Source organism: Neopelma chrysocephalum, unplaced genomic scaffold, assembly GCF_003984885.1.
Source record: "Neopelma chrysocephalum unplaced genomic scaffold, ASM398488v2 Primary Assembly neopelma1_82, whole genome shotgun sequence".
Classification (NCBI taxonomy): domain Eukaryota; kingdom Metazoa; phylum Chordata; class Aves; order Passeriformes; family Pipridae; genus Neopelma; species Neopelma chrysocephalum.
In genome coordinates, this window is record NW_020897744.1 from 4,693,403 (window position 1) to 4,714,587 (window position 21,185).

The window sequence follows — 21,185 nt, forward strand, 5'->3', positions numbered from 1 at the left end:
GCAGTGCAGAGGAGGGGCTAAAAATCAATTAAATGCTAGGTGGGAATTTATAACTGAAAGCCCAGGTCTTAATGCAAAGAATGTGAAAGTTTGGATGTGATAAATAAATAAATTGTGCTCTTGGCATTCATTTCACCACAGTTGTGCTGGGCACTTCTTCAGCATGTAGGAAACAGCTTAAGGTGGATTATCAGCAGAGCAAGTAACAGGAGTGAGCTTGGAAATGGGATGTTTCCTCCAAGAGCGTTTTGGCTGTGATCTTGAGAGGCTCCAAGGCTCACATCAGGCTGCTCTGTGCCTCCTTTACATTCTTTTCTGGGAGAGTTTCCTTTACTTTGCACATCTCCTCCAGTTTGCCAGGACGGTGCCAGTGACAAAAGAGTGATGGGGAAGCTTTGCTTGAGCCCCCCAGCAAGGGGGGTTTTATTGTAAAATTGTAAAATCACAGTCGTGTCTTCCTTCCTCCCATTCTTGGGCCTAAATTAAGCCCGTGCTTAACTCCCCCTTTGCATTGCTCAGCCAGTGGCAACGTTGCGTCTCTGCTGCTCCGCCGGAGCCGTGGGCTGGGCTCGGGCTCTGGCTCTGGCTCTGTGCTCAGGTTTGCTCACTCGGGTGCCTCTGGTTCCCCGCAGGTGCAGTTGGAGCGGATCCGACAGGCAGATTCCCTGGAGAGAATCCGTGCAATCCTGAACGACACAAAACTGACGGACATTAACCAGCTCCCCGAAACATGACACCCTGCGGGGGCAGCTCCGAGGCCACGTCGGGGGTTTTTAACTCATCTTTATAGCAACATTAATTATTATTTAACTCTAACCGAAAGAGCAGAAGACAACAGAGGGGAGCAATGGCTTAAGTTTTGTTTCTAGAGAGAGGAAAAAAAGGTTTCGTACTGGGCAGGAAGAGAGAGCACAAGGGTGACTTGCAGTGTAGGAAGGAGAACTTTCTAATGGAAACACTAATGGGTGCAGTGTTTCGTGTTCCACTGAGTGGGATCAGTCCTTACATTCTGAAAAACTTCCCTCTTTCAGCCGACTTCGTAACCTAATATAGAGTTTTGGAACATTTACCCCTGTCTTTCCCTCTGTCCTTTCCCCACTACTGTGATCAAAGTAGCTGCTGGAAACCGTATTGTCCCTCCAAAACGTTGAAGAGCAAAGTGGTTGAAGTTTTTCTGTTTGAATAGTCAGTAACAGTATTCAGCTAGCAGAGAGAATGAGGTGTAGAGTATGCTGTATGAATATTTTATATTAAAATATGACTTTATTAGCAGGACACTGGATATTGACCTTATTTCATAACTCAGTACTTCTTTTTTTTTTTTTTTAAAAAACCATTGGCTCTGTGAAGAATCTGAATGCTGCTGAAACGTGGATGTGAGTGAGCTGTGTCTCTCCTGGACAGATAAATGCTAATCCAAAAGAAAATGAAAACTGTACTGAGAATTTATCTCCTTGCCATTTTTCTGTTGAACTCAGATACTGAAAGAAAAGCACAAGAAATGCACTGTTTTGTAATCTCTTCTCACAAATGTAATTCAGAATATGGAGCTACAACCGGTTGTTTCTCATCTCTAAAGCTGAGCAGTACCTGGAATCCCTTCTCTGGGGGAAAAAAAAAACCCACAAAACCAAACAAAAAATCCCAAACAAACAAACAAAAAGCTGGTAAAAGTCCTGTGCAGTGTGTGAGCACTGGCACGAGGTGATGCAGGTCTGCTCTGCTGGGGTGGGTGACAACGGGGGTAGGGCCAGGAGCTCTCACTGGAAGGGGTCAAGGGAAGGTGCTGTTCTGGCTCAGCTTCCTGCAAACAGGGATTCCTTCACTCCCAGCCAGGGCACGAATGTGCAGGAGCTTCAGGATTGTGCTGGTGCAGCTCCTGGGTGAGGTCTGGTGCCAGGGCTGCTCAGAGGGGACTGTCCCACGTTTCTGTACCCAGACATATAAACTACACTGTGCACCGTGACAGGAATTCTGGTGATCAGTTTGGGTTTCTTGTTCTATAAATGTCCAGGGGTAACGTGACCATTCCTCCTCCTCCAGCTGCTGGAGTTCCACACACACAGCTGGATGGTTTCCTGTATGGTTGCAGGTGTTGATGCTGGTGGTGCAAACCCAGTTGTTAATAATGGCCCCTACTTAAACCTCAGTTAAAAGGAGGAGGCTGAAGGAGCAGATCACACTGTCCAAAACTTCTTAGACTTTCCTCCATTCCTTACTGTTTTTTCTTTATATCCTTGGTCAGAGATCTGCTTTTCTTTGTCACCTTCAAAAGTGACAGAAGATGCTCCAAACTGCAATGCACATGACTATATTTTAAGTGCTTAAATCCTATTTTTAGCAGTGTATATCCTGCTACTGACACAAAGTCAGAAGTGGTGGTTTTGAAGAGGAATGCCTTAAAAGCAGCCAAAAAGCAGCATACAAGCTCAATTCCTTGTCACTCCCTGCAAGAATTAAAGCATTTTATTCACCATAGTGATTAATCCCCTTCATAATCCTGACACCCAAAAGCCATTTTTCCCACCTTAGCAATGACTAGACTAACAGATGGCAGAGCTGTCATCTTCTTAAGATGACACCTAATTTCACATAAAAGTGACACTGAAGTGTCACTTGGGTCTTTAGTATTTGGCTATTACCAGATTATGTTTTTTTTAACCTTTCTCCCTCTGTGCTGAGCTGAGGGTGACAGCAGCTGGGTCCTGATGCAGAAATTCAGTACCAGGTGTTCTGCATTCAGTTTTCCAATGGTTGGGGTCCTGTTGTGTTGGGTAAACTTTGGAGTTAAAAATAAAGGCCTTTAGTAGGAGCTGCAGAATGAGGTTTTTCCTCTGTTCCCCCCCTCCCTTCCCAAAAGCAAAGGTGTAACTGGTTACTGAGTTAGTTACTGTAGCTGGTGACACTTCACCTGTGCAGCAGGGGTAAGGAAGCCTCTTGTGTGGCAAAACTACACCACCTCCCGTACCCTCTTCAGCAACTTGAGCAACTTGAGGAACTGCACCTCGAGGACTTGCACAGTAGAAGGATTTTTGGTTGAGTTTCTGGACTGTCCTAGTGTGAGAGAGCAAGGGCAGGCCCTGTTACTGGTCTTCCAGCACCCCTTACTGGCCTGTGCTCAGCAGCCCTGCTCTGAACAGCCTGGGTTGGATGGTTTCAGATAGTCCAGGCCTGGCGTGGCTTTTCCTTGGCTGTGTTTTTACAGGCAGTTTAACGGGGGTGGTGTCAGCATGAGGTGGTGGCAGCAGCTGGAGGTGAGTGGGCAAGTGGTTTGGGCTCCTTTGTAGCCACAGTACCAGTGTAGCTGTTGCCAAATGCAGCTCTGCCTGCCTGGGGTGTGAATGTGTGTGTGTGTGTGTGTGTGTGTGTGTGTGTGTGTGTGTTTCTTGCTTGTGAACCAGGCACAGTTTGAGTGTGTGGAGGAACTTCCTTTCAGTTTGGAGAGGACAGGCAGAGAATTCTTGCACGGTTGTTTTCCTTTTCACCACCTTATTCCATCCCGAGCCTGCACACCTGTGCTCCTGGGTCAGTACCTGTGGCCATTTTAGCTCTGGAACGAGTCAGCTTTTTCACCAGCTGGTGTTTAACTTCAGATCAGACCTTTTAAGCCGTTTAATGTTGAAATTGGAATCCTGGCTGCTCCCAGCAGTGGTGGGAGATGTGCTCCCTGCAGACAGCTGTCCCCCCTGGGGAAGGACAGCACAGCTTCAGCAGCAGCAACTCTGAGCTTCTGCTGAACTCTTAACTTCATAAACTTAAAGGGGCCTTTAAAAACCAAACAATACAGTGTGTGCCAAATGTGCAGAGCAAATTGTAAATGAAGTGTAGTAGAACTCTTGGTGTTGATACTCACTGGGTGATGGATTACGGTGTTACTGCTCATAGACATGAGAAAAGAGATGCTCTTCCTTCCAGGTCTGGGTGTTCTGGAGCGTGGTTGGGGTCAGGGGAGGGTTCTCCCCACTCCATCAGTGCTTTGTAACCAGGTCAGCTGCGATCCACGGGGTGTGTGACGGGCGAGATCGAGGTCTGTCTGCATTCCTGTACCTGTATAGTCTTAATCTGTACAAAAAGTGTTCTTGCAGCATGTCAGGTAACCCTGTTCCCCCCGGGTGTACCAGCCCTCCCTCCCCAGCAGCTTCCCCGGCCCCCCCTGCTGTGTCAGCAGTGCAGTAACTCCTGTTCAAACCTGAGCTTGTGTCGCCTTTTCTAAGGGGAAGGGGGGAGGGACAACAACTATTTATTGTCCACTAGAGTCTGTCTACAGCAGATACTGAATTGGCCTTTCAATGTCAAGAGGGACTCCAGAGCCATCTTTTGCTCAAGGCAAAGTGTTTGGAAGTTAATACTGCATTCCAGTGAGCCAAGCCATTGGTGTCCTGTGCAATCGTGGGTGTAGAATTCTGCTGTCTCCAGGATTCCAGTGTAACCATTTGTTAACTGTATTGAAGGTGTGTCCTCTATGGAGAAAGTGTTCCAAATTAAAAAAAGCTGCTGAAGTGTGTGTGTGCACTGCTCTGGTCTTTCTCCTCTGCCTCCTTGCCACAGGCCTTCCCCTGGGCACCCCTGGAGCACGGGTGGGAGACTATCCCAGGATAACCCCAGGGAGCTTTCTGAAGGCAGCAGCAAATCCCCCACTCCTGAGGTAGCTGTAGGTGTGACACTGCAACAGATTGAATATAAAGCACCTGCTCCACCCTCCCCTTCCCAGGAGGAAAGCAAAAAACCATGGCACATAAGGAGTCTTATCAAAAGTATTTTATTTCACAGTTCTTTACAAAATAATAAGCAAAAGGCGTATTGTTCAACATACAAATGGTAAATATACAAGGGGAAATACCAGGTAAAGCTGCTCCAGCCTTTCGGTGCAGGATGACACGTTAGAAGTTCACGTGGCTCCTGATGTCATTGATCTGCTTCACCATCTCCCTGATGTGTTCTCCCCTTCAAGGAAAAACAATCCAAGTTAAAATGCTGCAGGTCACATTTGATCAAAAGTAATCAGGAAGGGAAACACTTCAGGTGGTAGAAGGAGGGAATGGAAACAGTGCTGCAAGTTGTTTTGTAATCCCAGGCTGGACACAGAGTGCCCAGGATCCAAGGGCAAACAGCACTTCAAACAGATGTATTTAAGTGCTGCTCTCAGAGCTTCAGCCCATCTGCCCCAGCCGGTGCCTCAGCCCCTCCTCAGCCCCTCAGCACAGCTCCAGTGACACCCCAGACACCTGAACTGCTCCTGTCAGTGCTGGGGCCTGGATCCCGCAGGAGCCAAGTGGAACTTACTCCTCTCTCAGGACGGTTTGGATGCACTTGCTCTGGTAGGCACTGAGGCTGATGCTGGGCTTGCGAGGGCTGCGCCCCTTCTCCATCTGCTTCTGCTGGTATTCCTTTTTCATTTTCACCTGGAAGGTACAGAAAGGAGGGCCCCAGTCAGTGCTGGTCTGTCCTGCCCCAGTGAAAGCTTGTTAGTTACAGACTGGTGTGTTGTACTGCAATGAACTGGTTCTTTTTGGGTTAAAATCTGCCTGCATTTGCGCTCTTCCTTCTGCAAAGAGAAGAAATGTCCCTGCCAGGGCTGAGGAAGGGGGAGCTCTCTGAGGGTTTGTCTGTATTACCAACGAGACACACAGTCCCTTTAGTACATTGCTGGTAATTAACACAAGTACAAACTGCTCTGTTGGCAGGACTGTTGTGTCAGCACTGAGTGAGGAGCTGCCAATAACCCACCAGCCAGGGCCACCTCCCCTCACCTGTCTGATGGCATTGCTCAGGTGCTGCAGCTGGTCATGAATTGTCTGCAGTTCCTTCTTCATATCTTTTTCAGTGTCGGATAGAACAGGAAGCTGAGAGTGGAAACTCCGAAGGACTTTCTTCATCCTTGATGCACAAAGCAAGAAATGGTGCTGAATTAACTTCCCTGGTAGCCCAGTTATCCTAAACCCCTGCAGCCTGGTGCTGTATCACACTGCCCAAGTGTCTTCACTTTCAGCAGTCTCCTGTGGCACTTGTGAGCTGGCTGGCTCAGGCTGGGCCTGCAGCTGGACTGACAAATCCCCACAGGGAATTTCAGAAGCCCAGTCTCGTAACAAACCAGTGCAGCACCTTCTGCCCACTCTGTTCTGCCACAGCAGCAGAGCTGTGTCTCACAGGGAGTGCTGGGTGCTGAGGGTGCTGAGCCCTGTGTGCACTCACCTGTTCATGATGTCTTCCTGCTTCTCTTTGGCCTCTTCGTACTTGTCTGCCAAGCGCTCGGCCATTTCCCGCAGACTTTTCCTTCGTGCAAGTGAGAAACATTTATTTCCTTCAGATTTACACACAGAAGTCCATCATTCCTGCTGTTGGACTCGGTAAAAGCAGACAGGTTCTACTCACCTCTCCTCTCGGCAGTAATTCAGATCTTCCAGTTGTTTCTTTTTCTGTCCCCACAGCAGCTTCACTCTTAAAATAAACACATTAAAAAAAAAAAAATCAAACCATCTGTGAAGAGATGAATCAGGATTTACAGCACACAGAAAATGCTGGGAGTAGGAAGAACTACAGACACTGAAAAAGGGGCAGTGGTGAGAACTAACTCTTCCATTTTGTCCTAACTGTACAGCATAACTATGATTTGAAGCAGCAGAGACTCAAGGCAGTTTTCCTCTGTCAGGGTTAGTGCTGAGGTCAGATTTCCTGCCACCCTGCACTGGCAGACTGACAACAGCCAGAGAAGTATTTCATTTTCTTTCCCCTACAAGCCCCTACAGAGATCAAGTGTTACACTCACCCCTGCTTTCCCTGGTAACTCAATGTCCAGTTCTGGTATTCCAGTATTACTCTTGCATTTATCACATTTATTCACCCACAAGGATTAGCCCCTCAAAGGAGGGTGAGTGCTCAGCACTTTGCACTTCTGTGTCACAGGGATGTTGCCCAGCACATCTTTGAGGGTCTTCCATTACCTTTGCTGGATTTCCTCTTTTGCCAGGTCCTGTTTCAGGATATATTCCTCTCTGAACACCTGTGTGGCTCTGCTGAGGAGCTGAAGGCATTCCTCAGGGGGAGGGGCAGCATCTTTATCTGCAGACCTAAAGAATAAGAGAGGTTTTTGCAATCTTACTCTAACGTGTTCCTCTGAAAGGCTAAACCACTTCCAGTGTTTATGGTAAGGCTCAGAGGAATTTGGTTATGGAAGTGAGGGATTACAATTAAATGCCTTTGCTAGAAGTAATTTTTCTTGTGTGAGGAAATCCCAGGGTATCCCAGGATACTCCAAACCCAACAGGCCAAGTGATGAGCAATCTCATCAGCTGAGGGCAGCCCTGCTTGGGGCAGGGGACTGGAGCAAGGTGATCCCCCTCCCAGCTCCATCATCACTGGACTGGGTGCCATTCCTGTATAGACAGAAGCAGCAGGAGCTGTACCCCATCCCTGCCATGTCCAAGCCAATGTGCTGTTCCATCAGGAGCTGATGAACACACATTATTCCCGAGTGTTCTCTCTTTAGGTGGCCCAGGAACTCATCTTTGCTCACTTCAGGTGCAGGGGATTGGCAGAGCTGCGCTGCAGGATGCCCTGGATGTGCTTCTCAAAGGAATGCTCCGACTCGGCCACGATGCGGAGCGGGGACACAGCCGGGTCCTTGTCCTCCCTGGTGCAGAGCAGGGGAGGGGACGCAGGATGGACTGTGCTCCTACCACAGAACAGCACAGGGGAGAGCACAGTTAAACCAGAAACACAAACCATGGCAGAGTTAAACTGGTAAAGTGAGGAACTCATCCACCAGGGAACTTCTGTGTCACAGTCTTCTGAGAGAAACTTTTTCAATTACGTGGTAAATCCAGCCCTGGACCAGGTTGGTGGAGCTCCCACCCCCACAGCTCCCTGTTTGGAGCAGGAATCATAAATATCCTTTGACTCAAGGATAAGGAAGTTCCAGAACAAAGCAAGCAAGTGCTGGAACAGCAGTGACCTGCCAGGTCACTGCCCACCGGTGTGGAAATAGTGAAACAAATGAAATGTCTGTAAGAGAACCTGACATTAATACTGGCTCTGCTGATGGTACCTGTCCTACATTAAAGAAGCTGAAAACAGTGCCCTCCCCTCAAGGTGTACATTTAGTTGTCTAAATGCACATTTACCACACCACTCCGTATCTTTGCCACCACCTCCAAACAAAGCAACTTCAGAAGCACATACTAAAATCCCACTTCCCCCCCCCATGCAAACATAACCTTGGTGCCCATTAGGAATCTTCACACACTGTCTGTAAACGAGGTTTTGATTTGCAGATTCCTTATTATAAACATGAATAGAAAGAATCAAAGAGTAATGAAAAACAGTGATGTCCTGAGGTCCTTTCCATGTGCAGCCGCCATGGACTTCAAACCAACTCAGAACCACTTACAAGAGAGGCCTGGTAATACACTCATAGTTGTTGGTGATGCAGATCATTGTGGGCCCCAGGATGTCAGAAACGATCCAAAATCCTCTGATGGGAGCAGGCTGCCTGAAGGGAAGAAAACACAAGAATTACCCAGTCAGCAAAGTTCTGCACATTCACAAAGTTGTGCACATTCACTCTTGGAAAAGCTCCAGGGAAATGGAAGTGAAAATTTCTGCCGGTCTGACAGGTGATTTTCAGACAGTATCACAGGAATTTAAGCTACTTCCCTAACTATGCATTAAGAATCCTGACACAAATTGCTTACTTGTATTATTTGAATTCTTCTGAGCTAACTTTATTACTTTAATGGCAAGAATGCAGCAAAAGGTGAAAAATCATAAATATTTTCCATAGCAACTCCCTGATTTGAAAGGAATTGAGAAAGGGTTTGGTTTTTACCTGCACGGCAATGGTTTTGTACAAAGAATGTGTTCAACAAAGCACTTCTGTTCTGCTCCCAGCTCTTGTAAACTGTCTTTGTCTTCCTCATCTACACAGAGACATGTCAGAATGCATCAGATCCACTTGGCAGGGTAAGGAATTCAGTACTACCTGCATCCCCCAACCTGTCACTGGCAAAGTGCAGGTGTTCAGCTGTTACTCCCTTCTCTCACTCACCTGAACCAAGGAATTTGTGCAGTTTATTGATCCATGTCAAGCCCACACTGTGGACACCAGCCTCGTGTGTGCAGTGGTATCTAGAGGGACATTTGGGATCTGAAATTTAAACAGCAAAGGTAAAAGAAGGCACTGAACTGAGAAAAACTCATCCTTCACCCCTGGACTGCTGAACATACGGATCAACTTATTGCCCAGTCAGCTGTGACATCCTGGGGCAAGTACCAACTTGCACCAGCAACTGAGCTCGATGTGTGAGACACATTGTTAGAGTTCTGTGTAAAATTAAATTACACTTGAAATACCTGATGAGTTGCCTATCACACCACATCTGTATCAATCCACTAGAGTTTAAAGGGAAGCTCAGCAGAAGCCAGCAGAGCAGTATTGTGACAAGCTCTGCTTGTCCACAAACACCCAAACACTTTGTCCTGCCCCACAGTTACACTGGATGATAAGCAGGTACTGGTTCTTCCCTCAGGATCACCCTCCCCACAACACTCATACACACACAGGTCAACACAGAATGCAACAACTTCTACTTTATACCCCACAGTTGAAAGGATTTCTACTTTATAACCCACAGCTGAAAGGCTTTAGGACTACGTGACCATGGGTAATGTGCCCTTGAGCAAACACTGAAGCCCCTCACAGGCTTGCTCCTTCCACAGCTTTACTGAGGACATCAGATAAATCCTGGCTCTAATCCCCCTCTCTGTTTGACACCAATAAGAATTTGGATCTTAAGTGCTTGGAATAAAGCAAGAAAAAGCCACAAGCTGAATGACAGCCCTACCTCGGTGCAGTTTGATTGGGCAAGTGAAGTCAGACTCCAAAGGATCATCTTCATCTCCTGTCGCCAGCTTCAGTGCAAGTTCCAGCTCGACACATTCAAACACGTACAGGGAAGGAATAAGATCAGATCTTGGGTCCCAGGACTTTTCTGACTGTAAAGAGCATTGAATTCTTTTGTGAGACATCATTTAAATTTGAAAATAAACATTGGCATAAACAGCATCAAGAAAGAGTTGCAAGGAAAGAGTATTAGTGTCAGGGAAAGTAGTTCAAGTTCTTTTTTACTTAAAAAAATTTAATTCAAACCCAGGGTTTTTTCTTAGAAGATCTTTAAATTAGTTCACAGTAAGTTTGATCAAAAACTGATCTACTGGCAAGGGACACAGGACTGAGATTTAAAATAAAAGCATCAGAGAACCACAGGGACTGGCTGGAACAGGAGGAAGACTCACTACCTCATTCCCAAAGAATGCAGCTTTGGCACTTGGCACACACTTCCAGGCACCCTGCACCAGGAACTTGGACTAAAGACACAAAACTGCCTACAGAAAACAACCAAGCCAAGGTACCTGCTCATCGTCCTCTTCCCCATCCAGCACCACGCAGTGATACAGCATTCCCGACTCGGTGGCGATCACCAGGATGTTTGGGACACAGGGCAGGCACAGGACAGCGCAGGCATCGTAGCCATAGTTATCCTCTGCAGCTGGATGCATGGGCAGGGGGCCCAGCAGCTTCCCAAGGCTGCCAGCACTGTAATAAAAAGGATGTGTTTGCTCACAACACAAGGTGTGGAAGGAGACTTCCCCATGGCTGTCAAACAACCCCGTGGCTTGGAGTCCTAATTCCCACTAGCAGCAACCCAGACTTCCCTGGATTACAAATCTGATCTGCACCTCCCTGGTGGAGATTTCAGAGGAAACTGGAGCTCAGTAATAACATTTTATGCCTGGAAAGCAACCAAAGCTACAGTGCAAAAAATTCATGAGGAAACATTTTCATAGGAGAACAGAAAGTACTCATGGAAAGCTCAAGTTAATTATCACTTAATTGGTTTCTTGCACTTCACAAGCAGCATTTTGTGTCATGGTATTTCCCTCAGCAGCACTTTTGAAGGACTGAGCCCCTTTCTTTGCCTGCAGACAGGATCTGCTCGGTGCTGATCCACTGCTCATGCAGAGGCACACAGTGTTGTTTCTAACCCAAGTACCACACATTTTAATATTCAGCTACAGCAGGTCTAACCTGTGAATCTTCCACCATCTTCTCGATTTTCTGAAGTAATTTCTTCTTGTATCATGTTTATATTCTTGATTAATTTTCTTGACTTTTTATTCCAGGACATGCCTGCGAACCCTCTATGCTCTTCAAATATTTCTTTTCCTAAGATATCCTTGGCTTCATGAGCCTCATCCAAAGCTAAGGATGTCTGTGCTGGGACCTGAAGGCCCCAAAACACATTTAACAGCCTTAGCCTCACTGATCTTTTCACAGTGCAGTGTCAGATCTCTGATGGTATATAAGAGACAGTGGATTCTCAGCAGTGAAAACTGTACCCTTAATGTCTGGTTGAGAAAGGATGACACACTGTTTTTGGATTTCAGTGCATTAGCACTGCCACAGAGACAGAACAGGCTGCAATACAATAAAACACAACGTAGCATTCATCAGAGTCTCAGCCGAGCTGAGAGGTGGCTCGTTGTACAAACACCCCAGCACGCCGTGACCCTGAGGGTGAGTGTGCCCCTACCTCTGCAGCAGGCTGATGTAGGTGAGGAAGGTCTCTCCATTCTCATAGAGGATGTACAGGGGGTATCCCAACACCTCCTCGCTCCCCCGCTGCCCCAGGACGTGCTTTGGCACCGGCACCTGCGGCCCGAAGTCGAAGGCCACGGCCGTCTCCCCCAGCGAGGCTGTGTAGGCTCTCCTGGGATGGGGCAGAAGGACAGGTACAGCACTCTGGGATGGGACTGTTAGACACCCTCAAGATTCTCCTTTCCAGCTAGGCCAAGGGGGAAATAAAAAGATGATCTATTTTCTGCACTTCTCACACAAAAAGCCCTCCTTAACCCCACCTTAAAGGCAATGTGCGTTTTTCAAACTGCTACTCTGGCGAACGCTTGACTGCACAGTTTGTCACTTTGTCTTAGAAGCAGAGGGGGGAGAGGAGAGGGACAGGAAGAAGAAAAGGGAAAGGGGAGAGAAACAGTGGGAGAAGAAAAAGGGGGAAGAGGGAAGGAGAGGGGAAAGAAAAGTGCAAGTACTGTGCAAGGAAGAAGTCTTAGCACTGAAGAATTCCTATCAGATTTTCAGGTAGATTTATCATTTATTCATTAAAAACACCGCTGAGAATAGAGAGCTCATTCTGCAAAGGCATTTCAAAATCCAAGAAGCCACACCAACCCTTTTTTGATTGTAAGAGTCTCCTCCTCGGTGTCCGAGAGCGTGATGATTTTGATGGGTGTCTGAGGCACCTTCAGACTGTAAAACCTGGAGGGAAGAAACAGCAGCTGTGTTCATTCTGCTGGCAGTGCTGCACATTCCCTGCTGAGGGAATGTCAGCTGCTCTCAGACTGAAGTACTTTTTACTGGTAACGCTGCTAAGAATGGCAGGATGCAAATATATAATGACAAATTAAGGAAATGAGAAAAAAACAACAACAAACCCACTTAAAATACCTTATAGTGTTATCTGAAGTCAAGAGCACGATGTGGGGCTCCAAGGTGTCACAGGGGTACCAGGCTGCATGCTTCAAAGTCAGGGATGTTGAGCTGGTGAAGAACCTTTCTGCAATAGGAATGGTGCTGGAATACAGAGCAGAAACTTGCACTGTTATCAGAAACACACAAGTTACTTCTCAGGGGAAGTGGGGGCAAGGGGAGCTAAAGACACAAAAGGTTTTGAAGTCTTTATCTGTGCTATTCTGAAAGTTGGAGAGTCAGCTTTAACTTGAAGCTCTTTGTTATTTCCACCCAGACATGAGTTTTTGGCTACCACCACCCAGAGAAGATGTGGCTGCCCCATCCCTGGAAGTGCCCAAGGCCAGGTTGGGCAGAACTTGGAGCAACCTGGGATAGTGGAAGGTGTCGGGATGGAACTGGATGGCCTTTAAGGTCCCTTCCAACTCAAACCATTCTGTGATTCTATGAAAGGTTAGAGAATACTACTCTCTAGCTCTTTGCTCCTCATCAACTGCAACAAGTTTAGAATTTATTTGGGTCACTTGACAACCAGCAAGCTCCTGAGCTAAAATAACTTCATTTATGAGTCCCTACAACCCTGATACAACCAATCTCTTCCACCAGTGTCTTCTGTATCTGTCTGACCCCAAGAAAGGGATGCTGTGGATGAACAGCAGCAGGACAAGGACAAGGGTGTCATTAACCACCTGAGATCTCACCCACCTACAGTTCACCATGGATTTCCCACCTTCAAACTCGGAATTCTTCCCCCAGCGCTTGGGCAGCTCCAGCACCATGAGCCCCTTGGTGCCGATGAGCGCCACATGGTGCTGGGCCGGGCTCAGCAGCACCTGGTGCACCTCAAAGAGGGGCGGGTTGATGCACAGGAGGGTCTGAAAGCATCAGCGTCACAGTTAACACCGAGCCACCCGAAGCGCCTGCAGAAGCAGGGCACATCTGTATTTCGGGTGGTGAGCTCCACGGCACGGAACGAGGCACAACCCGGCTCCACGGCCACGGGGTCGCTGAGGGCAGACCCACCGAGGGTGGGCTGGGGGGTGATGAACCGGCCAGGGGCCGGTCCCCCTCAGCCCTGCAATGGACACGGATCCCCATCCCCTCACACCCCACACACCCCCTCACCCTCGCTTCCCTCCCCATATCCCCCCGTTCCCTCCCAATCCCCTCATCCCCACTCCACAGCCTTTACACCCCCCCTTTCCCCTCACAGACCCCCCCTCCACACAGACCACCGCCCACAGCCCCCGCTCCCCTCACAACCCCCCACACTCTATCCTCTCACACCGGCCCTTCCCCTCACAACTCGCCCTCCCCACACAGCTCCACACGCATAGAGCCACCCCTTCCCTCACAACGCCCCCCCACACCCTCCTATCCCCTCACACGACCCCCCTCCCCTTCTCTCCTCATGCCCTCCCACCCCCCTCTCCCTTCACACGCGCCCCTCCCCACCCCCCCAGCGCCGTTCCGCACCTGGTACCGGCCGAGCGCGGCAGGGTCGGGCCCGCCGAGGTGGCGCAGGCCGATGGCGTGCAGGGCGGCGGCGGGTCCATCCCAGAGCAGCAGGTCCCCGCCGAGCCCGCACAGGAGGTCGCGGGGCCGCGGCGGGCGGGGGGCACCGGCGGGCGCGCGCTCGCGGAGGCGGCCGAACACCGCGTGCTGCGGGAGCGCCGCGCGCCACTGCTCGGCCGAACCGCACTCCGCCGCCATCGCCCCCGCCGCGCCGTGACGTCACCGCCCCGCGCGGCCAATCGCCTCGCCGGCCGCTGTCGCCCCCCGCGACGTCACCTCCCTGCGCGGCCAATCGGCGCGGCGGCCGCCTCGCCCCTTGCGGACTACATTTCCCGGCACGCCCCGCGCGCGGAGGGCTCGGCGCGATGGAGGCGCCGCTGCAGCGGCACCGAGCGCGGTACAAGAGCCCCGGCGGGCCGCCCTGGAGGGAGACCTACCGCACGGTGAGGGGAGCGGGAACGGGAACGGGAACTACCGCGGGGTGAGGGGATCGGGGGTAGTTACCGCAGGGTGAGGGGATCAGGGGTAGTTACCGCAGGGTGAGGGGATCGGGGAGCTACCGCTGGGAATGGGACTGAGGACCTACCGACGGGTGAAGGGAGGGAATGGGGGGGATCTACCACTGGGTGAGGGGCGGGGTTTGGGGACCTATCGCCGGGTAGGGGACTGGGGACGGGGGGCGAAATACTGCTGGGTGAGGGGGGATAGGACGGGACGGGATCGGGTTTGAGGGGTGCATGGTCTGCCCGTTCCTTTGGCCCCGGTTCGGCCCCCCCCCCCGGGGCCTGCCGGGCCGGGTGAGCCGGACCCCATCCCAAATCCCATCCTAAATCCCAGCCCTGTCCCGAACTCCCTTTGTGAGTGCCCAGCGCTGCCGCCCACCCCTGGTGGGAGCTGTCACCCCTCTCCCGTGCAGCCCCCCGGGACCCCGCCGTGTGTCACCCGCACAGACCCCCCGTGTCCCGCCCCCGGCTCTGACGATCCCCCCGCTCTCTCCCCTGTCCCCCAGCGCTGCCTGGAGCGGCTGAGGAGCAGCCGGGCCAAGCTGCTGGAGCGGTACCGCCGGGCCGGGGATGGGGCCCGCCCCGGGCCGGCCCCGGGCGCGCTGCTGGTGCAGGAGGTGATGGAGCAGGAGTGGCGGGAGCTGCGGGACAGCCTGCCCGGCCCGCGGGGACAGGAGCCGCTGGAGCAGGTCAGTGAGGGCTCCCACTGGGTCTGCAGCACCAACACACGGCCTGTGTGAGGGGCAGGAGTATCAAATGCTCTGCGGTTCTGCTTTCAGTCTCTCGCTGGAGTTGACAAACTCAGAGCTTCAGGGTTTCCTGGTTCCACAACTAGTGCAGAGTGTTTAGTTGTGAAAGTGCCTCTGGGCCCATGAGTGGGGAATTCCTTATTTCCTTCACAAACAGCCTGTGAATCACAGCAAAAGGGTGGGTTCCTCATCTGTGCTGTGTCACTTCCCTCTCCTGAGAATGGGAATGAAACTTAAGTGACATAAAAAGCAGGTTCTTGGACAGGCTGTGCTCGGATCTGTTCTGGCTGGGTTTGCACAGGTGATTACAGAATAGATTGCTTTCCACAGCACATGGGTTTGCCAACACAGGGATATAAACAGACTGAATTTATGCTGCAGTGACAGCTCAGTCAGGTGCTGGAAGTTAAGCGAGAGTGGTTGGAATGGGAGAATCACTGACTGATTCACTTTCAGATGCCAGAGGACCCCGATGAGCTGGCAGTGCTGGAGGAGATCCAGCAAGAATTGATCTTGCAAGGTAAGGGCTCTACAAGTTTTCTGATTCCTATTTGATGTGTAATATTCGGGAGACTTCCTAGTAATGCAGGATAGCTGAGGCTGCACTCCTTGGTTCTTGCAGACCTCGTGACACAGGGGAAGAGACTCCTTGGAAATTCTTGGTAACTTCTCTGTTGAGGCTTTGAGGTATTGAGACCCTTTTAAGGGTTTAAATGACATTTTTAAGGTCTGGGAGAGAGGCCAGAGAAGCAGGACTGAGGTGTTTGGGAGCTGTATAAATCAATTCAGGGAGAGACCCATGTGAAAGCAGCCAAGCCATAGGAAAAACTGGATTAGCAGGGATTATTTCAGCAAGTGTAGAAATCTGATCCAAAGGGATAAAAGTTCCTAGAAAGTCTTATCTCCCCCAGGCTCTGTGTGCCCAGCAGCTCTGTCTGTGCTGCCAGGACAGTCCCTGAGGGTGCTTTGCTGTGCTGTTGCAGAGCAGTTGGTGATCGAGGAGTACGAGCGGAGCCTGAGGTTTGATGAAGAGTGTCTCAATGCCATGCTGGAGGGCCTGGATGCCACTGACAGGATCATCTGCCCTGTGTGCAGGAAGTAAGAAAGCCCTTGGCATTGGAATGAGATCCTCCACTCCCCTAAGAGCGTGGAGAGAAGAGATAAAAACACCAGAGCAATGATCTCCCAAATCTAACAGGTTTTTGCTCTTTCCAGGAATAACCTGACTGTGAAGACTCACATGGTTTGTTGCCAGTGTGGATTGTACATCAGCACACAGGTAGGCTGAGCTGTGACATGTTACATGTGACATCTCCGCTGCTGCTTTAGGAGGCAGTTTAAGTGACAGAGCAACTTCAGATGACTTTTAATCCATTATTCTCAGGATATGACAGAAGGGAAGCTTCGGTCACTCCTGGAAAGCACTGTGACAGAGCACAGTCAGAGGTGTTTCCACAGCCCAGAGTTCACAGTGACCAGTGGCATGGAGGAGGAAACCAGTCTTCTCATGAGCTGTCCGGTGAGTCCCAGTGTCAGGTTCCTGGAGAGGATCTCTGCTTGGATCCACTTCTCAATTACAGGGGCAGAAACCACAAGTCCAGGCGTTTATGGGGTTGTTTTTTCACAAAATTCCTTGGAAATGGCTTTACCTTTGACCATCAGTAATGGTAAAAAAGCAGAGAAAGAAGAGCCAAAGTACATACCTTAACTGCTGGATTAGGGAGTCTTTGAAGGTCCTGTCAAACTTAGTGCCCTACCTTGGTCACACCTTAGCCAACAACTTGCAAGTCTTGTGTGGAGCATCTGTTCAGATAAGTGTTTCATGAAGAAACAAATTTTAAGAATTACTTCAGTTTAAGCCTCCTGAAAAGGTTCATCCAGAGCCCTTAGAGAACACACACCAGCCCTTTTGGCTCAAGCCAGAGCTGGCACGTGCTTTGCTGTGTATGGAAAACCAGTGTGAGGACAGTGAAAGGAACAGAGCATTTAAATAGAATCATGGGATTGTTTAAGTTGGAAAAAGACCCCTTAGCTCAAGTCCAACCGTTCCCCCTGCACTGCCAAGGCCACCACTAACCCACGTCCCAAGTGCCACATCCATGTCTGTTAACTCCCTCCAGGGATGGGGACTCCACCACAGCCCTGGGCAGCCTCTGCCAGTGCTTGACAGCCCTGTTGTGAATTTTTTTCCTAATCAATAGTTTTGAATAGTTTTTCCTGCTCAGATACTTTTGAACTTTACACATTAACATAACTTCTCTGTTCAACTTACCTTTTGTAAAGGTCTGTGACTCCTGGACAATTCTCCTCTAAGTTGATTCAGCTGCTGCTTTACTTCTGGAGGGACTTCAATACTAAAATCCACACAGAGCTGCTAAGGATTGTTGTGTATATACTTGTACCTGCTGTGTCAGAGAGACACTTTAAAAGGCAATAGTATTGCCTTGACCTGCACTTTTAATAGCACAGTACCTATTTTGAAATAAATATATTTAGTTTATTTTGGCCTTTGTGTTGTCTTTAACTCTGCATCAGTGATCTCACAGCTCATCTGGATTCAGCTTTCTGTTTAAATTTAAATAAACTTGAGGCAACAAGTGAAAGCACCAGTTAAGAGTGGAAGTTTGCAGCTGACAAGCACTGGCATCACTTTCATGGCAGGAAGAAGAGAAACCACCCTTTTCAGTGATATGTTGAACAGTTTTTATTCTTCACATTCATTCCTAATTGTACAAAACCCACCACGCAGGGCAAGGCAATTCCAGACTGTGACATCAGTGAACTTGATCTGGGCTGCAACATAAATACAAATCCCCAAATACAAGTGAGAATCCTCATTCTCCCATTCTCTACATTCCAACTTACTTACTCTCTGTATCCACTGTGAAGATACATTTGGGCATTGCTGGATGAAGCAGCACTGTGGTATACCCACACTTGAAAATAAGTTTCCTAGCCTACCCTACTGGCATTTGACAAAGCTTTTAAGGTCTTCAAGGAATTTAATGTACTCCTGGTGCTCCAGTGCAGTGCTGAGCTCTATTAACTCGTCAGCAAATGTGTTGTCCACTCCTCTGTCAGCCAGGAAATCCATCAAGTGATCATAGAGAGCCTGGAAGCAAGGAACAGGAAACTTCCTTAACAGAGTGGACCTGGCTATGGGTTGCTTTTAAAATGTTACCTAGCAGCTGGAACTTCTTCCTCCCAGGAAGAACAGGGGCAGCTCCCACAGGAGAGTGTTCCCTTCTTGCTGGGCCTGGCCTTGATAGGAACATTTGGAGGGAAGGTGCCATGGAACAGGTCATATAAACCCAAACACAGCATTACAAACAAGCTGATCCACAGACTTTGGGAGCCATCAGGTGAGTCTGTCAGGATTACAGAGGCCAAGCTCTGCCTGTCCCTCCACACACAGCCCTGGCCTTGGGGGTGAACTGCTTAACACTGTGAAAAGGTGGTATCTCATGTAAATGTTTGTTTGAAAGACTTAAGCCCTTTACAATAATGAACTTTGTTTGTTTCTGTTTCATCCACGCTTTTAATTCATTTTCTGCCAGAGAGGGCAAAAGAAAAAGCAGTGTGGGATGTTCTAGAGCACATCAACCAGTTTTAACAGGAGTGCTTCCCAGAGGGATACACTCTAGGAATAAAGTTTTAACTGTATGACAGACAGCAACAAACTAACAATGTAAGCTTCTGAAAGCCTGGCATCGAGAACATAAGCAGATGCCAGATTCTTGGGGATATTAATTTTTAGTGTTACAACTGTAACAACACACCTGGAAAACCAGGACACAATGTAGCTTATCAGATACCTCCACCCACAGATGCCTTTATCTACACATGGTATCTGATAAGCTACATTGTTAAACAAATATAAGTTAAACACACGGATCAAAAGATGCTGAGCGAGTGCCAAAGCATCTCCAGTGTGAAACCAGCCTAGAAAGCCTGGAGCAGAAAGAAATCCACGTGTTTGTGTCTGGAATGTCACCGGCACTGCCCGGCCGTGGGACCAGGTAACAACCCCCCAGTCTGCAGCAGAACCACCCCACGGGAAGCTGGGCAGAACGGGGAAATCCTTCGCTCAGACATCCACTTTCATTCCCAATTCGGGAGCCAAGGGACAGAGTTCCCTCTGGAGCAGCACCTACCCAGTCCAGGGAATCCGTGTTGAGGGTGTAGTTGGTGTCCTTCCAGTCGGACTCTCCAGTGGGCTGGAAACTGACCTCCCGAATCGTGAAAATATCGCTTTCCTCCTCTCCTTCATGGCCAATCTGGAACAGGAGAAGAGATGTGAGACATACAACTAGCTCCAATTACTGGGCATGCTCAGCCAACCTCATCCCGAGGCTGGGAATGCTGCAGGTAAACCCCCAGGGCCAGACAAGCTGTGCCTCTCCCCTCTCCACACGTGCCTGTGAGGACAAGCACAGACACAGGAGAACACAGGGAATTCCTTGAGCTCCTGCCGCCAGAAGCAACCTGATGTAAATCAACAGCCTGAATTTTACAAACAAACAAAAACCTCTGTGGTTCTAAATCTGTCGTCCCACATCTGTCTCACCTTTGTCAGCCAGGACTGGCTGCAGAAATACCTGTTAACATTTACAAAGCAAACCACAAAGTTCAGCTCTCCATTTTATTTTCTTCCCACCTTTTTTTTTTAATCCCTTCTTCTCCTTGTAACACCTCACAACACTGAGATTGGCAATTTACTGGCACAGTGTATTAAATCTCTTGGTTTGGCCATTCCTGCTCACCCCTCCCAGGTTACCATGATTTCAGCTCTGCCTCCCTGCTCTAATGTAGTTCAATAAATGGTACAACAAGCAGCTGATCAGAAACACCAGGGCAGGATGTCATGGAACATCTCCTCTCCAAACAGTGTTCTTGTAAACATAAAGCCTTTTTTTTTGGTGATTAAAAAAACCCCCAGAGATAAGAGGATAGTGCAGATTCAGAAAACCAAGAGACTACAAAGACCAGTTAGACCCCAACAGGGGCAGAGCTTCACCACAGCCAGGCAGGAAATGTGAGCAAATCCCAGCCCAGAGGTGACACACAGGGATACCAACCTCATCCTCAGGGTAATGGCAGTCCAGAACAAGGGTCTGCTTTGTGTCATCCTTTATTACTTCCACAACAAAGTTTGGAGTTGATGTAAGTTCAGGCTAAAAAAAGAGAACAGTTGCATCAGCATTGGAATCTGAAGAGGAGCTGATGCAATCACAACACAATCACACAGCCCATCCAGCAGAGATTATTCCCTGATGCCTTCCACTAGCCCAGGTTGCTCCAAGCCCCATCCAACCTGACCTTGAACACTTCCAGGGATGGGGCAGCCACAGCTTCTCTGGGCAACCTGTGCCAGGGCCTCCCCACCCTCACAGGGAAGAATTTCTTCCCAATGTCCCATCTAACCCTGCCCTTTGTCAGTTAAAAGCCTTTGCTCCATGCTCATGTCCAAAGTCCTCCTCCAGCTACCCTGTAGCCCCTTTAGGCACTGGAAGGTGCTAGAAGGCCTCAGAGCATCTTAAATCTCTCCTTGTAGAGCCTTCTCACCCTGCTCTGACTTTCTACAGCAGAGAGGAAGGTCACAGCCAAGTGACAGGCGGGCCTGAAAAACCTGCCTTTTGTGGCTTAATGCTCCCAAATATCAAGTGAGGGGGGCAAAAAGCCTCAACGCTTGAGCAAAAGGTTCCAACTCTCCTCTGTCCCCTTCACTAAAGTGCACATCAAGGTTAAGTTACCTCCTGCTCATCCGGTTTCTGCCCTTCTTGTGTGTCGTCTTCAGCCGAGGGTGGAATGCTGTTATTGATGTTGAATGTAACCGTTATCCTTCAGAAAGAAACAGAAACACTTAGTTGGAACAAAAAA

The 21,185-nt window shown here is 49.3% G+C and overlaps 4 protein-coding genes across 6 annotated transcripts in view; 2 read left to right on the forward strand and 2 right to left on the reverse strand.

Moving 5' to 3' along the window:
- Nucleotides 1-4,502, forward strand: part of RABEP1 (rabaptin, RAB GTPase binding effector protein 1) — a 46,892-nt gene extending 42,390 nt beyond the window's left edge. For all 3 annotated transcript variants that reach the window (XM_027690950.1, XM_027690951.1, XM_027690949.1), the window contains exon 18: nt 633-4,502. In XM_027690950.1, coding sequence (XP_027546751.1) covers nt 633-734 — 102 coding nt within the window. In that variant the 3' untranslated portion in view covers nt 735-4,502. The remainder of the gene's footprint in view (nt 1-632) is intronic.
- A 241-nt stretch (nt 4,503-4,743) lies between these two features.
- NUP88 (nucleoporin 88) lies at nt 4,744-14,253 on the reverse strand. Its single transcript, XM_027690952.1, has 17 exons — nt 14,015-14,253; nt 13,244-13,413; nt 12,518-12,643; nt 12,242-12,328; nt 11,589-11,765; nt 10,408-10,591; nt 9,840-9,990; nt 9,044-9,142; nt 8,825-8,915; nt 8,387-8,488; nt 7,514-7,672; nt 6,942-7,067; nt 6,373-6,438; nt 6,193-6,273; nt 5,751-5,877; nt 5,284-5,402; nt 4,744-4,944 (listed from the first exon to the last, which is right to left on the reverse strand). The coding sequence occupies exons 1-17, from the start codon at nt 14,249-14,251 to the stop codon at nt 4,881-4,883; spliced, it is 2,166 nt and encodes a 721-aa protein (XP_027546753.1). The 5' UTR covers nt 14,252-14,253; the 3' UTR covers nt 4,744-4,880.
- Nucleotides 14,254-14,391: 138 nt separating this feature from the next.
- On the forward strand, nt 14,392-17,810 carry RPAIN (RPA interacting protein). The gene is made up of 7 exons (XM_027691126.1): nt 14,392-14,496; nt 15,063-15,245; nt 15,762-15,825; nt 16,289-16,403; nt 16,521-16,584; nt 16,690-16,824; nt 17,589-17,810. Exons 1-7 carry the CDS (start codon nt 14,419-14,421, stop codon nt 17,616-17,618), a joined length of 669 nt encoding a protein of 222 aa, XP_027546927.1. The 5' UTR covers nt 14,392-14,418; the 3' UTR covers nt 17,619-17,810.
- Nucleotides 17,811-17,984: 174 nt separating this feature from the next.
- The window catches only part of C1QBP (complement C1q binding protein), an 8,659-nt gene continuing 5,458 nt past the window's right edge, over nt 17,985-21,185 (reverse strand). Inside the window, exons 2-5 of the mRNA XM_027691218.1 lie at nt 21,059-21,146; nt 20,384-20,479; nt 19,460-19,582; nt 17,985-18,417 (exon numbers count right to left, since the gene is read on the reverse strand). Of these exons, the coding sequence (XP_027547019.1) occupies nt 18,268-18,417; nt 19,460-19,582; nt 20,384-20,479; nt 21,059-21,146 (457 nt within the window). The 3' untranslated portion in view covers nt 17,985-18,267. The remainder of the gene's footprint in view (nt 18,418-19,459; nt 19,583-20,383; nt 20,480-21,058; nt 21,147-21,185) is intronic.